At 34.2% G+C, this 18,915-nt stretch overlaps 1 protein-coding gene across 2 annotated transcripts in view; it reads right to left on the bottom strand.

The window, feature by feature from the left end:
* Positions 1-335: 335 nt before the first annotated feature.
* CHD1 (chromodomain helicase DNA binding protein 1) overlaps positions 336-18,915 on the bottom strand; it is a 56,298-nt gene continuing 37,718 nt past the window's right edge. For both annotated transcript variants that reach the window (XM_034072723.1, XM_034072722.1), the window contains exons 20-37: positions 18,393-18,541; positions 18,017-18,113; positions 17,832-17,927; positions 16,704-16,880; positions 16,355-16,515; positions 15,034-15,075; positions 14,168-14,298; positions 13,617-13,755; positions 12,690-12,840; positions 11,551-11,673; positions 10,463-10,600; positions 7,992-8,255; positions 7,424-7,564; positions 5,003-5,181; positions 3,283-3,379; positions 3,026-3,083; positions 2,133-2,343; positions 336-1,934 (exon numbers count right to left, since the gene is read on the bottom strand). In XM_034072723.1, coding sequence (XP_033928614.1) covers positions 1,571-1,934; positions 2,133-2,343; positions 3,026-3,083; positions 3,283-3,379; positions 5,003-5,181; positions 7,424-7,564; positions 7,992-8,255; positions 10,463-10,600; positions 11,551-11,673; positions 12,690-12,840; positions 13,617-13,755; positions 14,168-14,298; positions 15,034-15,075; positions 16,355-16,515; positions 16,704-16,880; positions 17,832-17,927; positions 18,017-18,113; positions 18,393-18,541 — 2,718 coding nt within the window. In that variant the 3' untranslated portion in view covers positions 336-1,570. The remainder of the gene's footprint in view (positions 1,935-2,132; positions 2,344-3,025; positions 3,084-3,282; positions 3,380-5,002; positions 5,182-7,423; positions 7,565-7,991; positions 8,256-10,462; positions 10,601-11,550; positions 11,674-12,689; positions 12,841-13,616; positions 13,756-14,167; positions 14,299-15,033; positions 15,076-16,354; positions 16,516-16,703; positions 16,881-17,831; positions 17,928-18,016; positions 18,114-18,392; positions 18,542-18,915) is intronic.

Below are 18,915 nucleotides of genomic sequence, written 5' to 3' on the forward strand. Positions count from 1 at the left end.
CTGTTATCAGCACAGTTGTCAGACTAAAGCCAAAGCACAGCACTCACCAGACACTAGGAAAATAACTGTCCCAGCTGAAAACAGGACATTTTGGTTCTACATGAATGCTTTCATACAAACCTGTTTAATTAGAAAAAGTGCACAACACTGCAAGGGCAGAGAAAAACGAGAGCAACAGATAGTTTCAACTAAGCAAGCCAGACTAGGTATCTTTCCTATTATCATATTGCATATTAAAATTTAGCACTTTAGAGCTTCATGTTTTTAAGAGTAAACCTGAGAAAAAGTAACACTGTAGAGAAAACCAGCAGAAAACTATTACAAGAGTCCACATATCCTTTTAGTTTAAATTTAATTTGTCAAACAGAAGTTATCTATGTACAATCAGTGTGCATTGTAACAATTCTGTCAATAAAGTCATTCAAATCTTCTAAAATATTAACTGGCTGCATAGCACATTTGACATTATTGCCCATGTTGAAGAGGGAACACAAATGGATTTACAAGAAATTTTGGCTGACTTAGGTTCTGAAGTGTTCAGATATTTAACACTCCTCCTTTAAAACCAATGCACCTGAAAGCTTTCCAGAGCACAGTTTAGCTGGATGTTTCTTACCATTTCATTACAATCACAACACTAACAGCTTAAGAAGAAAATAAAATAAAAACCCCTGAAACAAACAACAACAAAAAACCCCACCACCACAAACAAAAAAACCCCCAAACATGTATCTAAATTATCCAATAAAAAAGGAGCATTGAACAAAATAATATGTTCTCTTTCCCAGTTTTTACATTCTAAGCAGTGATTCCATCAAGATACTTTATTAAAACATGTAAGTACACTGATTTTGTTTCATACTTGTAACAAGAAGGCCTGAGTTGGTGGGGAAAAGAACAGTCAAAAAAGCCTGAGAGGGAAAAAAGCTCATTTAATGAATTTACAATAATTTACAGTCATTTGTTTGTGTGTTTTTATTTTTTTTTTGTTTTGTAAAAAGGCATTATAACTGATCACAAACAGGAGAAATCCTGGCTATTTTACAGGTACAGAATTTAAATATTCAAGCTTGTGATGAAAAGTGGCAAGGTGGTCGCAGTGTACAATGTAAACAAGTAGCTTTGGAAAGTGAACAAAGTCCTTGAGAGTTCTTTACTACAAAAGAAAAGAAAATAAACTCCCCATTCCTTCCTGAAACATAAGCACAAGTCAGGGTTTAAAAGTTAATTTACAAACATAATTTAACATGTGTTCAGCCTAAACCCATTTTGACATGAAGAGTTTTATAGTAAGATCCAGTCTGAAAGGGGCAGTGTTGAGGTCCCTGTAAAAGTAAACATCTATCTTTTCTTAAAAAAAGAGTGCCCCAGCATTTGCAGCACAGTGCAGCATAAACTTTAAATACAAAAATATTTTTCTTCTGTTGGGATAATAGACCTTGCATTCTGGAAAGAAGTAACAATACTGCTACTGACAGAATATCCAGTCCATATCTTTCAAGTCATGTAAGGCAATTACTGTGTTAGTTTACTGGATATGGCTAAAATGTTCAGAGAATGTCAGGCTTCGTTATGTTTTCCGGCTACTCCATGTATGTTCAGGTGTACTTTTATGATCTGATGAGTGTTCAAATGGAGATCTGTGTCCTAGGGGAGATCTTGAACCATAAGGAGACCTCTGATCTAATGGTGATCTTGGGCCACTACCCGATGCTCTGTGGTCCATTTGCCAGTCTGAGTGGTACCTATAATCTCTAGGAGACTTATGATGGCTGTACTCTGAAGCTGAACGGTGATCTGAATATATCCTGTGGTCTCCATGGGAACGGTGATCCGAATGAGCCCGGCTTTCTTTTAAACTTCCTTCCAGGTTTGACCTGTGGTCTCTGTTCCTGTAGTCATCTAACTTTCTATGTTTACTGTCACTGTAGTATCTAAAAGTAAAAATTATTTGTATTAGTGTTACTGAACACACATTAAAAACCACAATTATTTCAGATCAAGAAAGCTGCATTAGAGAAATATTGGTGTGATTTTGCATTACTCAAAAAAAGATGTTTTGATGCTTGCTATAAGCATACTACAAAAGGAGGAAGGGAATTCTGAACAGATTTTAGAAGTGCTGAATTCACCTGCTGTCTTGTTTGTAGTGATCCCAGTCTCTGTGATCTTTTCCATTGCTGAAGGCTGAATAGGGCCTTTTCCTAGAGTCACTTTTCTTGTAAGCATCTCCCTGGTGCCTGTCTTTATGATGATCATGGTATTGTGACAAATGTCTATCAGAAGAGTAACTGTCCCTGCTACTGTCATCATGGTTTGTATTCTCCTTGAGTCTTTCAACATCTGTTTAACAAGGCAGAGGTTACAAGTAGTCTCATAAAGTCTTTTCTTAACCTAATTCAAACAGCACTTCTACCAGTCAGATATAAAGCAGTATAAAACTGACACTATAATTTGACAGAAACAAGATCTAAATACTTGAAAGACAAATGCACTAATGTAAGTGAACTGAAAGAAACCTCAGAAGTCAGAGGGAAGCAAGCTTGAATGTAGATGTGTAGGACTTGGACATCTCCATTCAGTCTGTGAAGGTAACTATGATCAAAACAAGCAGTGAGTAGAGGTGCCTTTAGCAGACAGAATGGTGGCAACTTCCCCTCTAAGAAGGCATGGCCTGAAGAAGTTGTAAAGATACAGCTTGCAAATGAAAGACTGTCAGTGGTATTTCTGAAATACATTATGTTGCTTGTTTAACGTCTTTCACAATATGTATGTTGGGATCAGAAAATTAAAACTAAAAATTGTTTCCAAATTATTTCTAAAGGAAAGTGAAATAACCTGCTACTTAAACCAGTAAGTACCAGCTTCAGTCTGCATTCAGCTATATTTCATCAACTAGTGAAGTTTTGCTAATTAGTCTATCTCTAAGATATTAGCAGTGTGGGAGACAGATCAAGGAGACGTGAAATTAAAAAAACACGAAAAGTAACATATCTAACACAAGAATATACTTAAGGTTTCTTACCTGGATTTCTAATTATATATGTATTCACATTGCTGCTAATATTCTGGTCATTGTGTTGCTAAAAGAGACAAGTACAAAAACTCATTGCTACATCCCAAAGTTCATCTGAATTAATTAGAAAAATATCCTCACAAAAGAGACTACTGCAAACATAAATACTAAAGGGTATTTGTGTGTTCATTATAAAATCTAATAAAAGCGTTATAATACTTAAAATACATACTTGTATTTTTAAGAAGAGGTTTGAAAAATATTACCTGAGACTCTTGACGTTTTTTGATTGCATGTTTATACAGCTTGTGCAGCTTTCTGGCATCAAATTCTGTAAACTTAGAGACAAAAATCCACAAATTTCTGAGGAAGAAGAAAAGAAGATATAATTCTTTTATAAATTTTTCTTGTATTATGCATCGGAACATGGATTTAACTGAAATTACCTAAACACCAGTACTTCAGCAAACCAGAAACATTCTGAAATTTCCAAAGCACTGCCGAGCCGCACAGCAAAAACTACTTAGCTGTATTTGAAATATTTTAAAGATTAACTCCCTTAACATTTGTCACTACTTAATATTTATCGTAAATACTTCAGAATGCAAAGTGGATGGAAAGTAGCACTAATAACAATCATGTTTAGAATGATATGTGAAGCTGCTTAAAAATTTAGATATCCATTTATGAATGTCTTCTGAAAGGTTGTTTGAATGAGTATTCACCACTCTACATAAAAATTTAAGTAAGTAAAAATACTTCCAAAATTGAAATCTCTTTAAGTGTAAGACATATGACCCACAAGCCTTATTGCACGAAAATATCAAGAGATTTTTTTCCCACAGAATTAAAAAACCTGGTCAAACCTTTGAAATGAAAGAACTGTGAAAGCAGAACAAATTGAGTCATTTGCTGCCAAGATGCCAAATCTCTAAAGCAATTATTTCCTTCTACAGGTAGCAGATCTAAATTCTAGATTTTTTTTTAACTCAAATTTACATGTGGAATGCTTAAAAAGACAACAGTCTAGTGTTCAAAAGCATCTGAAGTGTGCAGGCTCAGGAAGCACAGCTCCTTTGCCGGAACACTGACATTTTGGTCTAGAGGTCTACAGAATTAGACAACCAGTCAATGGTATGTCTAATTATACTTGTATAACTTTACATAAACCAAGTAGCTTAACTACACTTGTGATCAAAGATAGCTGAAATACATACTTTATTAACCTACATGTAATACTGTGGCATTATAAAGAAGAATAGCTTGGAGTTTTTACTTCAACAAATGTAACATTTACCAAAATGTAAGACGTGGATCTGTGTTTCATATCTCAGTTCACCTTAGTATTTTGAAGTAGAGTAAAACCAGCCGAAACATTCTACAGGAGCAGAAGTTTCCAAGAAAATGAAACACTTAACAGACTTCTGTATACGAAAGTGCAGGCTGTATTTTCAACCATTATAATATTGAAGTGCATGTTCTTATAAAAGTAACCCCAACTGCAAAGAACTTAATGAAGAAGTTTACAAACTAAATTTTTTCCTTATTTTTGTCACCTCTCCTATAAATTGAAACTCTTAATTTTTTAAATATATGAGTACATTATAATAAATACAAGCATCAAGTCATAGTTAACACATAATTTAATTTAATTTTAGAGTATATTTTTAAAAGAATAAAGAATTCTGCAAAACAAAATCATACAAAGCTCAATTTGCCTCAGGAATTTTAAAGGGTTTGCTTTCAGTTTTAAGACGTGAGATGACTCTACCTACTGGACAAAATGCATTGCTATGCAGCATGAAAAAGCCAATTCATTAAAAATCACAGCCATCTATAATCTTCTTTTTATAATTCCTATTTAAAACATCAGAAAAATACCAGAAAGGGAAAGTAAGAAATAAGAGAAATAATTAAAAACTACTCTGCCAATAGAACCAATTTCAGATTTTCCTTTTTCAAGAAAAAACATGGAGAATAACTTACTTTCTCCACTGTTTGATTTGTTCAGGATTTGTGTACTCCTTTAGACATTCAGTAATGTGATCCCCAATTTTGATTAGACACTGTCTAGTATGTTCCAGCTGCTCTCTTTCAGAAAGGCCCTTCTCTGGTCTATCCAGCTGTTTCAATGCTGCTTTGACAGGCCTCATTCTTTCTTTGCACTGTAAAATGGAAACAAGTAATGTGTTATTTCAAAGGGAAAGAAAATTCTAAACTATGACCCATCCTTTACTGTGATACACATATACTCAGGCAAAGACAGTATTGTTACAAGCCAAATGAAACACAAGACTTGCTCGCAGCTCTTCAAAATCTTTTGCAGGTTTCCTTCGGAAAAAGTTGTATTTTGAATCCCCTAGAAATTTACTCCTCTATGAAAGCATTGGACTGTACAAAATACAGATAACAAGGATGAAAGAAATCACTAATTTAATATAAGGGATTTTCTGAGGGAGAGGACTCATTACAATTGGGTTTTACAATCAAACCTTTCAGCACAAGCATACAGGACAAGACAAACTTTTTAGCACCTTGAAAGCTATTCTAACTCAACATCATAATTAACTATGAGTGTTCAGTACATTACAAAGAGATACTTTCTGCAAATTAAACCTGGCATTCAGCAGAGGATCAACAGTGATTCTCTGAGCAGTTTTTAAACCTCAGTCCTATTCAGATTCTGGAATAACTTGTGCTATCAAGAGTAAAGCTAGTTTGGGTATGCCTAGATTAGCAACAACAGCGATGGCAATGCAGATACATATATGTGAGTTCCTGAATGTTCACACTTTGATTTAGATGTTTTAATAATAAATCCAGATAAAACTAGTTAGCATGATTTAAATTACAAACATTTGCTTAGGAATACTATCCAACTACAATTGCATGGTAAAGAGATGAATAAATTAATATTTTCCTTGTCACAAAGAACCAAATTAGTTAAGCCTGAATAACCCACTGTAGCAATTTGCACTTGAAAGTGTAGTTAAGTATGCTAAGCAGACTGCATCTGACCATAACATAATGACAAATATACATTCCAGAAAAAAAAAACCCTGGACAAACAAATTTTTTTCCTGTACAGAGAACCAACCTAGAATTACTCCCAGTAAAAATAAAAGGAAGCTTGTAGAAAAAACAAAACAAAACACAAACAAAAAAAACAAGCTCCAAACAACCCACACAAAATCCAAAACATATAAAAAGAAAAAAAACCAACAAAAACCAAAAAACCAAACCCAATCAACTACATAAATAAAAATAAAGAAAAACAAAAAAAACAACACACACTTTAAAAAAATAAAAGACAAATGACTGTAACGGAATGAAGCTGAGTATCACGATTACCATGTAAGCATCTAGGGACAACCAGGGAAGATATTCAATTGCCAGCTCATGCCACTAATTAATTAAGCAGCTGCACTGCATATTGCACTAGACACAGCTTAAAGTTATCCTTCAGAAGATGGTTTACTTTTAGAAGAGTGCACTGCTTAAATATAGAAGTGGTCAGAAAAATAGAACTGTACATGGAAATCAAGTGATTTTCTGTCACTTAGACACACAGACATATCCTCCTGAATCACTTGGGACTCATCCTGGAAATCACAGGTGAGTTACTTGAAATGTTTAGAATATAACCATACATAGACCAGTCACTACCATACTCAAGAGGATCTTACTGGAATGTCACAACCAGCACCTGCAACAACCCCAATAAACCTGCCTGGCAAAAACAAACATCTGTTGAAATCTTGAACGACAAAACACCCACAGGAGAGTAGCTGCTCAAAGTAACTCATTAATACCTTTCCAAAGGACCCAGACAAGCTATAAAATTTACATAAGTTGTGCATACGTACCTCTTTTCCTCTAATATTGATTCTGTTCTTAGTCAGAAGTAGTAATTAAACAAAATTATTTTGTTGTCAGAGATATTACTCCAGCAAGGTATTTCTATGGGCCTCAGCATTTGTTCCTTGTCAACTAATTTAAGTCTGCAATACTTATGGAGGGAAATGCTGAAACTTAATTTCTTGTTAGCTTACAAAGAATAAAGGTGTACAAGATAAAGCAAAGTCAGAGACTAGCAGTAGAACTAAAGGCCACTGATGTCTACTCTTCAAAGAATAACTCAAGAAGTTATTCTTCAGGATATACTTTTAAAGTCTATATTCTAAATCTATTCAGGAGACAGATCAGTGGATAAAAACTTGAATAAATAAAGCAAACTGATGGAATGAAGACAAAGATTACTTTTGTCCTGTATCAGTAACATTCATTGATATAAGACTATAGTAGCAAAAGAACACTTGCGTTACTGCTCCCAATAACAGAACCAAGAATGACAGAAATTGTCCTCATATAGACTTATAAACACTAACTTACCAAATAGGGACTTACCACACTGAACGTTTTCTGATCTAGTTCTTCAGATTCTTCTGATATAGGAACTGGTTCACTAGTTGCTGTAATATGAACTGGAGTATCCAACAATGGAGTTTTTTTAGTTTTTTCTTTATTTTCAGATTTTACTTCATTTACCTAAGAATAAGATATAAAAATATCTTAAGTAAATTTTGTTTTGACCCTGGAATTATCCTATAATATATGACAATCCCCATAACTACTGCATTCTTTTCAACAGTAAGAATAAAAACGATGCTGATATTCAATGACAGTACATTTTACTTTCTTTGTGGGATGGAAAAGGAGAATGGAAATCGTATAAGAGTTTTTAGCATACACTTGTACTCTCAGTCCAAATAAAATGTTGTTATTGAAGACATAATTTCCCATTTCAAATGCCTGTCATCACGGTTTCAGATAGTAAAAATAACACTTCAAATTACATAAAAGATTTCAATGAAATGACAACTGATAAGATCCAAAATAAGTTTTCATCTCAGAGTCACTCACATAAACCTAGTGGCCTTTTCTAGTGCTACACAAGATAAGTAAACCTAGTTACCTTCTCTTCCTTTACTTCTTTTTCTTTCTGTGTCGATTCTTTTACTTTGTTTTCTCTCTTTTCTTTAATATCTTTTTCTTTTAATTCTTTTTTATCCTCTTTTTCTTTTTTCTCCCTTTTCAAGTCCCTCTTATTTTCCTTTTCTTTTGTCTCTCTTTTTTCTTCAGCTTCCTTCTTTATACCAATATCTGGCTCAGGTTTTTCTTCATTTTCTTTTTCTGCTTTAATTTTTTTATGTGGATGTTTCACTGAAACAATCTCATCCTGCAATATGCAAGCATATATGTCACATCAACTGAGTTCCTATCTGTACAAAGTTTTGTAACTATCAGACTAAAACATATTTTTTATCTGTGCAATTTTTTTCTTTATGGACATAGATTTAACACCTATCAAATAGAACTCAATGCAGTTTCAAAGATGAGAACCACTTATTCACTTCCTTGATGTGACAAAGCAAGTACTGATTTGGCAGTGGTAGTGGAGGTGAGAAATTAATGTCCATTTAACTTAGAATTCTGTCACTCTAAAAGGTAGTTAGGCTCTGAATAGCTAAAAACTATAAGGTAGCTGATTGGTTGGGACACTCAAGTGATGCAGATATTAAAAGATCTCTGCTCTAGTTAGCTTTGGTCCAGCAACTTTTTACCATTATTAAGCATTCACAGAAGTAACAGAGTCACAGCTTTCTTTTTTCTGGAGGTGTTCTTTTTACTAGGCTTAAAAAAAAGTCTTAGTTATAGAGTAGTCTGAGAGGGGTCAATTTAATTATCTGAAGGTGAACAAAGAATTGCTCAACTGGTCTTTACAATATCCACCTGTAAAGTCTGACATGGAAACTCAAATCCTTTCAGACACAGAAAAATAATACAGCAACAAAAGTATTATGTACAGGAGCAAGAATCATTATGATTTTTTAATTTATTTGAGTACATGCTGGAAAGACATATACAGAATGCCTTGCAGAAAAACAGATTAAAGAATTCCCAATACATGAATCTGAACAAGTTACTTAGATTAAGTATCAAGTAATCAACCCAACCAGGACTTCAGTATTTAGGCATCATGCAAGCTTCCGTGCAAAAATTCAATGACTTCAAGAGTTTCCTGAACATTCTAGCAGTTAAACAATGAAGTTTTAAAGTTCGCACACAGTACGGCAGCCAAGTAGCTAAAGCCAATGCTTTAGATAGTTGAAGCCCATTTTTGCATATACTCCAGTTTTCAGAGGTGCAACTGTTAGTCTGTCTGAAAATATTAGTGGTGAATGTGTGTTATTGAATATGCAAACAGGGACAGCATTCTGGGCACTTTCCCAAAACATAACAAGTCAATCAACTAACTAGCAATGTCTACTCTTTTGAGTGGAGATGAAGTCAAACACTCACTTTTTAAGTAGCCCGAGCATTTAATTTAGTTTTACAACTCAGTTGCCCATGTTAATTTATTGAGAATGGGACAGTTACAATTCTTAGTTTTGTATTCCAGACAAATTACTGTATCTATAAACATAAGCCATGCTATGTTCTATTTATTTTTTTCCCCAGCTTTAGATTTTTAATCTCCATAGTACAGTTTAAATACATACAGGAATGCTGTATTTACTCTGTGAAATTACTTCCTTTTTTTTAATAGAGGTATCATGGTTCTCCTAAGGCTGACTCAGTTTTAACTATATATTCACTGTGTCTTCTATATATTCACTATATGTCTATGGTGAGTTGACAATTACAATGACTTGTAATAGTTTAAAATGGTTATGCGAGATTTTTTGGTTTATTTTCAATCAAGTATGAAGTATTTTAATGATACATATAGGTTTGCACTGATTTATTTAAACTACTATCAAAGTCATAAAATTAGCTGTGACATGACCCCAAACAATACTTAAATATTTATCTCTATTGGTTACTGCTGTGTAATAAGTGTTAGAAGTAAAAAGATGCAACAAAAGTAGAGGCCTAAAGAAACATTAGAAGTTACAGAACATTAAAAGGTTAAATAGATGGCTAGATAGTCTTTCTGGATAATGAAAGCCATGACATACACAGAAGCTTTAACATGCAAGTGTTCAAGTATCATCTATTCATGGTGTGCATTCTAATTGAGTTTGATGATTTTTTTTTCCCAAGCCTGAATAAAAAACTTTACCTGAAGAATCACTATCAGCTGTTTAACACACTTAACACATTATTTTATAATTATGTGTTGCATTAGGTTTGTTAGACTACAACATTTTTTAAACACGTTATTTGAAAATTACTCTTACTTCCTAAGTTACTGGCTTATTGTTAAATTAAAATAGACAGTCTTCCATGTGCTTGCACTAATGCAACATTAGATATACTGGCCACAGGAAGATAAAAGCTTCAGGTGCTTCAATTTTATTAAGCCAAATAAAACATAACATAGAAATGAATCCTAGCACGAAGAACTAAACAGCCCTCTTTAGAGTACAAAAAGATATTTACCTTGTTATCCTCATCATCATCTTCATCAGATTTTTCTGAGGGTTGTGGTGATGACTCACTTTTTATTTCTTCTTTCATTTTTGCAGCCTTCATCACCTTATTCTTCTTAGTTCTTGTTTTCCTTCTCTTTGAATTGCCCTGAACGCAAATTGGTCTCTTTAATACGTAACTGATAAGCATCTTTGCACCACAGTTGCAAGGGAAAAAAAATTTGTTTTTATATCATATAAAGGGTTAATTTGATTTCTTGCCACTCATGACCACCACTTTTCTCAGGAATGAAGAAAGAGCATAGTGCAACAGTAGAGAATACACAGAAAGAATACATAGAAATAGTAAGAGAAAAATTCAGTATGTGATCTGGGTTCAGCAGTAGCAGTCATTTTTCTCCTTCTTAGTAGCTGCAGTAGTGCTGTGGTTTTGACTTTCAGAATGGGAACAGTATTAATAACACTGACCTTGTCAGTTGCTGCTTAGTAATGTTTAGCCTGACCCAAGGTCTTTCTGAGCCTCATGCTCTGCCAGGGAGGAGAGGAAGCCGGGAGGAAGCAGAGACAGGACACTTGACCCAAACTAATCAGAAAAGTATTCTATACGACAGCACGTCATGCCCACTATATATACTGGGGGCAGTTACATGGAAGGGAGATCACTGCTTGGTTGGGCTGGGTATCGGTCGGCAGGTGGTGAGCGATTGTATTCTCTTCCCTTGTTATCTCCCTTATCATTATTATTATTGGTAGTAGCAGTAGTGGTTTTCTGTTATACCTTAGTTACTGGACTGTGCTTATCTCAACCTGTGGGAATTACATTATTTTGATTCTCCTCCCCATTCCTCCAGGAGCAGGGGGAGGAAGGGCAGGGGGAGGGAGCAGACAGCTGCATGGTTTCTGAGTGACAGGCTGGGCTTAAACCACGACAGTAAGAAACTGCAATTAAATTCTTAAGTTAGTGTCATCACCTGACACTATGTATTACATATGATTTGAAACGCAGAGTAATACTACACAAAATACAGAACTAAAAAAGGGCCAGCTGACATTCCCATAAGCGTATTATCTCACTAATGAATGCCAAATTCTACTTACTGCACCAGCAAGCCTCTGTGCTTCCTTTCTTGCAAGGTCTTTATTAAGTAACTTAATGAGGTAGTCTGCTCGGGTCTGTAACTGCTTCGCCTGGGGTTTCTTATCTGGATCATCAGGCAAAATCTGAGAAAAATAATGGCAGTATTACAGCTCTGAGTACATATTTTCAGGTTTGGAAGATGCTACCCTGGGGCACATAGAACAGAAAAGGCTGCATAAAAGGTGGGAAACAATCCTCTTCAACTATGTCTGGTAAATATGCCAGCATTTTTGAAATAATGAAGAATTTTTTTAAGATTTCTCTCCAATCATACAGCCAATGCAGTCTTGGAAATTATGTCCCAGTTTAAAACAAACTCATGAAATCAGCCTCAGATTTGTTTCCACTCAGAGAGTTTAATTAAGAATTTTATTAAGAAATCTATTTAAGAAAGTTAGTTAAGAAAGTTAACTCTTGTACCTACCATCAACAGAACTCTTAGCTCTGCCCCATTCATCTTCCAAACACAAAATTCACTACTTGATATTGCAGATGCCAAAACCATAAACAGGTGGTTTCAAAAAACAAATTAAGGAAAGGCAGGAGCAGGAATCATTATTAAATGAATTTGGATGCAACCCTGGCTCCTCAAATCCCAAATACATAGCCTGCTGGCACTGTCACAAAATTTACCTCACCTCAGTCTTTCCCTCAATACCTGTTGCTCATTAGTGCTAAGGAGCTATTGCACTCATTTTAGTTCAGCTATTCTTATGTTGTGAGTGAAAGAAAGCTTCAAGTGAGGAACATGGGGATTAAGCAGGGATGGGGAAACCAAATCAGATCTCTAGAAAAACCTCCTTTCCAAAAGGTCAAGAACATAAAATGGGCAAAACTAGAACTGTTAAAATAGAGAAGGAAAAGACTGCAAAAATCATGACAGCAGTCCAGCTACAGGATACATGTCAACACAACTGATTGTAAGAAAGCATACTTAACCTGAACACACAATACCTTAACATTTAACAATATACCACAAGAAGAATCTAAGAAGCACAACTGCCATTTCACTGATCATAAAATAAATTCTTTCAATATTTGTTCCTAGTGGCATTATTACCTAAACAAAAAAATCCTTGAGGAAATGTGGATGACATACCTTCTGTGTCAAACTGAGATCAGGATCCATTTTTATCATTTCCCAGCTGCCATAACCATATTCATAGATGCCTATCAATAGATTGGAATCATCTTCCTTACCCCAATTTATATCAAAATGAGCAGCCTTGGTGTGGCATGGGATGACATATCTAACAGAAATAAATCAGAAAAACAAGGGATTATTACTTCTGATGCTTAGCAAGGGGGAGAAGAACATACTAAAAGTGATCTAACTAGGTTCACTTTCTTTACTAAGATGCTGGTATATTTAGGAAATTAACAAAAACAATTATTATATTTTCTTAACATTTCTATAAAATACTGAAATCAGCACTTAAATGTGCTTTAAAGCTGACCAAGACTAAAATGTGATGAATACACATCTGTCTGTGACCATGAGCTCTGTCACAGAATTGGCTAACCATGAACAAAAGCAAAAATCATCACCCAGTGTAACTGCTAACTAAACTGATAGTTTAGGGATTGTGATACACAAGGAGGGAAGGGAAATGTTCAGACAGTAATAACAACTACTGTTTTCCACTCAGAGATCACACATACAGCAGGCTCTCAGCAAGCCTGAATTCTAATTCTAATTATTATTGGTAACTGAATACAGCCCCCAGTGAATACAACTGGGAAGCCAAAGCTGTTACTGGCTTCCACAGAAAGGGAAGAAAGAATGAAAGAAAGATGTGGAGCACGTTAATTCTTCCAGTCCTTACAGGGAACAGAGGACAATGCTGTCACAGTATGCTTTGAGTCACTTACCTGAAACAAAGCTAATGAACTTGAAAAACATTCAACATTACTACTTCCTAAAAAAAAAAAAAAAAAAAAAAACGAAAACCAAACAAACACACAAACCAAAACAAACCAAACAACCCCTCCCAAAAACCTAAAAATAACCCCCACAAAACAATACCTTTTCCTTTCTTCTGGATCTGAAGGAATGGATTTGTGCAATGGTGCCAACTCTTCTTCGTGAGATATGACTAGCTTGGCATTCACCTGCACTCCTGAGATTCGGAATGTCGGGCCTTTAACTTTCCCAAGTCTACCTCCTTAAAATAAATGACAAAGCTATTAAAATATTTACCTTTACAAATACCATACAGAATGTAGTAAAGAAAGCAAAACTGATGCTACACCAGCAAACTTTCACTTATACCAAACGACCTTTTCTTAGCCAAATGCTTGTATTAAGCTTCAGAATCTAAGTCTTCCAAATAACAAATTACTTTTCCATTTCACAGTAAAGCAAAGACATACTGTTGTCTCCAATGACGATTCACATGGCGTAAAAGAAATTAAAAAAGTCACCTTACTAGAGACCTTTTAAAAAATCACCCAGCATGCAAACATTTCTCTTTAATTTTTTCCCCAACAAAACTGTTTTCTGTTATGATCAGAAAGCAAGAATAATTCAGACCTGACATTTTTTATTGCCTCCCAAGCCCCCTGAACACATTGTACCTGCTCTTTCTTGTCCAGATGAATTGTCCTTTAAAGCTTTAATGCATCCATTATGTACAAGCTCTCCCAAACGTCTAAGATCTATCTCCGATTTATCAACTAGCTCAGCATCTCTAGCTACAGCATCTAATCTGTAATAAAACAAACACATATTTTAGTGTCTCTGAAATTTCAGGAACTGTGGATGATCCCTTCAGACTCTGAAAATAGAGAAAAGATCATGTAAGTTATAGGTCACACACACTTGCTATGCTGTGTACAATTTTGATCTAAGGAGAGGAAAGAAAAAAAAAATACAAGTTATTCAGGTATCAGGAGACAAAATAACAAAAACTGTAAAGGACCCTAACCAGACAGTGTTATGAAAAGTTACTGTGCATTTATTTTAAAAACAAAAGAGGAATTGTTATATACACTAAGTTCATACAGACCATAAATATTTTAAGGAAAGTAAGGAAGGGAAGTTCTTCTTGAAATATGAAATAAAGCAAGCTTAAGAATGAGACCTGACAGTAAGGAAAATGCAAAAGTAACTTTGACAGTCACAGTAGATAAACTGACAGGCTTTCAACAGGCTATCAAACAGGATAGTTGAACGATTATCATCAATGAAGATTAAACAAGACAGAAGGTAAAGTATAAAGATAATAAATAGTCTTGCAAATTGAAAAGTTTATTGTGTGGCTCTCTGCACACATAACATGGATAGAGAAGGGGAAGATATTAACCTAAACTTATGCTATATCCAAGACAAAAGACTAGACACTTTATTTTCTCTTCAGCAGAAAATTTCTTGGTATATTGCTTGAATTTTTATGAGAACAAGATTCCAAGTTGCTACACACATAACAATTAAACAAGTTTACCTTTCAAGGGGGCCACCAAATTTCTTGTAACTCTTGATAAACCTAGTAACAGAAAATAATTGCCCTTTAAACATATGTTTAGCTAACTACATTAGTTACACAATTGTATTAATATGATTATTAATCCTAGTATAATGATATGTGGACAACAGAAAAAAAATCATAAAGTAGGGCAGCTTAGTACACCCAGATAATCCCAAAAAGTCAGAATTTTAATGGTTTAAGAACTGATGTAAACAATCCAATAGTAAGTACATTTCAGAAACTGCTTTATTAATTTCAGAAGACACAAGATTCAGCAGCTGGATGTATCTAATAATAAAAATTAAAAGTAGATTTACAGTAAATGGACATTATGTTATGCCTTATACAGTAAAAAGGGCAATATCCAGCAGGTAATTTGAAGATTTTGGAAGATATGACATTAAAAACCACATTCTCTGTAGCAATGTGTAAGCAAAGAAAAGAAACTAGAGATACCTGGGATAGAAATGAAATAACATAAATAAAAATAATTTTAAAAAGAAAATTTCTTTAACAATCAAGGACTCAAATGCCAGTGCAAAAACAAGATTAGCCTTTACAAGAAGTACCAATTCAGTGTGTTGCTAGATGAAATGGAAAGGCAAAGAGAATCTTTATAAAGTTATTCTTCTAACCAAAAATACTTTGAAAGCTTTATAGCACTTCAGAGAAATACGAGTACCTAAATTTCAAAAGCAAAACAACATTTCACAACCCCAGACAGGAAGAACAAAAAAAATTCCTTCATTCAACCCCAAAACATATTTTAGTACCAGATATTGAAGGCACTTATTGTACAGGATTCAAATAGGATTTTTTATTTTTTTTAGTTTAAAAAAGCATGGGAACACATTAATTCATCTAGTGTCAAGAAATCCAAAAAGGAAACAAAATCCACTCAAATCTCTGTAGTTGTCACCAAAAAGATTTACATATTCTTTCAGCACTGCAGTACATAAAATAATGGGAAGTATACTACTCTGCTTGTGTCTTAAAGGAAAAGCTTACCCATTGTAACAACTGGTTTTTGAAATCACTGTCTTCATGGGTTGCAGGAATTAAGATATGCAAAACAATCAAGAAAATTTTTCAAACCTAATTTTCTCCCTTGTTAAAATGGGTTCAAGTTCTTGCTATGACAGTTAACTACATCAGGACCACATAATATACAAGGTGAATTCTAAACGCTTAGAATAAAAAAATTTCAGAAGGCAGTCTATTCTTCCTGAATTTCTTTGTACTTTCAAGCATCATTATGTTTTGTCCCTTTAAATATTCGTGTCCCCCCATATCTTACCGCCTGATCTCTGCATCACTAAATCCTTTAATATTTTCTCGAGGAATAGTTCGTGGTCTTCCACGCTTTTTTGGCCGTTTCCTTTCCGAGATGGAGTCACTATCAGATCCAGAGTATCTTCTACTCCTACTCCGCCTCCCTTCACTTCCATTAAAGCTGATCTGGAATGTCAGATTAAGTAGTTCAAAGCTACATTATTAACAAAGATAATTAAAGTTTTATGCAGCCTGTCAAAAATATGTGTCCAGAAAAGGCGGAAAAAAACCCCAAACAAAACCCAACAACCACCAACAAACTAACTAAACCAACAGCAACATAAAAGTACAGTCAAGTCAGAACCAAGAGACACCTGTTTTGCGCAGTTTCTCATCCGTGGGAGCATGTAGATTTCTTCAAGTTCTTTTTGTCTTTCTTCCTCTTCTATTCTTCGCCGCTGGACTTCTGGAATGATTTCTTCCCAATTTCTTGAATTCCTTTCTGGTTCCAACTCAATGTCATCTTCATCCATATTGGAAAAGTTGGCGACCTTGTGTATCACATTATACGTATTTTCAACAAACTGATACATGACTTTATTTGAAAAAGTTTAATCAACAAATATTTTAGAAAAACAAAGTTCTAGATGACATATTTTAAGTACTTACATATTTGATGTATGCTATTTTTGTATAGTATGTATAAAATTCATACATACAAAAAACTTCATAAAACACTGTCTCCAGTGCAAGTATCTTTAATCATTTATGAAAGAAACATGAGACTTCATGCAACATAGGCTAAGATAAGATGAGAATCTTTTTCTTCTTTTAAAAGTTGCTATTACTAATGCGTGATGAAACACCTTTCCGACAGCTGTAAGACTGCTTTTTAACTTTCTTCAAATAGGGCTAACAACATTTGAATGCCCGAGCTAATGTAGAACTATAATAATGTAAACCAAATCAAACATTAATACACTGCAGAAACCAAAATATATTGCAAATGATTTAATCAGTAGAAGAGCTATTTAATAATCTGATGTAAACAAATACCTCTAGTTCTGCTTTTTTTTTGCACTCAGATTATAATATGTTTAACTGATAACACTTAAAATGCCTTGTTTTCAAGCTTACTTCAGGGCTGAATGCCATTTTGAGAAGTCATCAAACAAAAAATGCAAATGTTATATTTTGTGTCCCATGATATCAATGTGCATAACAACGAAGTCAGTGAATAAAGCACAAAACTACCTGGAATTCTGATCACACATTAATAAATACCTTTTATTTTATTAGCAAAATACAAAATGTATTTTGAAATTTGTATACTGATGGTTGGTACTCTGAATAGGTGAACAAACGTTTTATTAGAAAGAGATGCAGATTTGACTTACTGAGGCATCTACTTCTTAAGAATGAAGAGACAGGCACACAGAAGAAAGACAGTACTGTTTATAAAGGAAAGTGTAATATGCAGGAGGGAAAGAACAGACCAATACCTTGAACTGTGAAAGCAGTTCATCTCCCACAGTTAATGGACCCGGTTCATTTTCCCGAGTTTCGGCCCTCTTCAAAATTTCATCTATATCCATTTCCTAAAAAAGATGTTTCTCTTTATAACGAAGTAATTCATGCATATTTTAAATTATTGTATTATCTATCTAGTCCAGAAATACTACTTTACCTGGGGCTCCTGTTCTTCCCCTTCGGGTTCTTTAAAAAGTTCCTCAGCACCAAATTTCAAAATTGCAGATAACTCCTCTTTATTAAAAGGTGTTGAGCTGAAATAGAGTATGTTTGAGGAAAAACATTTTATCTTCGTAACTTGAAAAAGTTCTTTATAATCATGAGTCAATTAAACTTTCCTTTTGCTGTTAAATAAAAACCATATATATTTTAATATATGTATGTATATAAAAGTCTACAAAGCCAATATACTTTGCATCTTTACTTTTTAAACCTTATTTTGCCTTTAATTAAGAAAGTGAAGCCACTTACGTTTTATTTACTTGTCAAATATACTTAATTGTAAATTGGTATGGCAATAAATACAAATATACCTTGAAGGAGTAGAGCCTGTATGTAGTACAGTTTTCCCTGTAGTGTCCATTCTCTGAATTACTAGATGATCTAACACCATCTTTTTCTTGGCTCTTTCAAGAATATCTTCTTCTACTGATCCTTTTGTGACTAGCCGATAAATATTAACCTATTTATATTATAAAAATAGTAAGTAACAAGAAGAAATCTCAGTCTTCACTGCAAAGCTTCTGAATTTGTTGACTGATTTCAAGTATGAATTACGAGGTTAATCATGTTACCACAGACTTTGCATAATTAAAAACAAAAAAAAACAAACAAAGGCAACAGAGAAATTAATTCTTAGACCTGCTTTTTTTTATGCTTCAGTGATTTGGCACAAGCGTTGCCAAAAGCAAAACTGTCCCATTTCAAATTATTATTGTGTGTCTTCTGCAAGAAAGAACCTGAAGAGAACTAAGAAATATTTAAGCAACGGAGATGTGCCTGTTGTAGCAGCTGTTTTCTAGAATGACATGCTGCGAATAAATGTGAGACAGATAA

The sequence above is a fragment of the Melopsittacus undulatus genome, chromosome Z, assembly GCF_012275295.1.
Source record: "Melopsittacus undulatus isolate bMelUnd1 chromosome Z, bMelUnd1.mat.Z, whole genome shotgun sequence".
Lineage (NCBI taxonomy): Eukaryota > Metazoa > Chordata > Aves > Psittaciformes > Psittaculidae > Melopsittacus > Melopsittacus undulatus.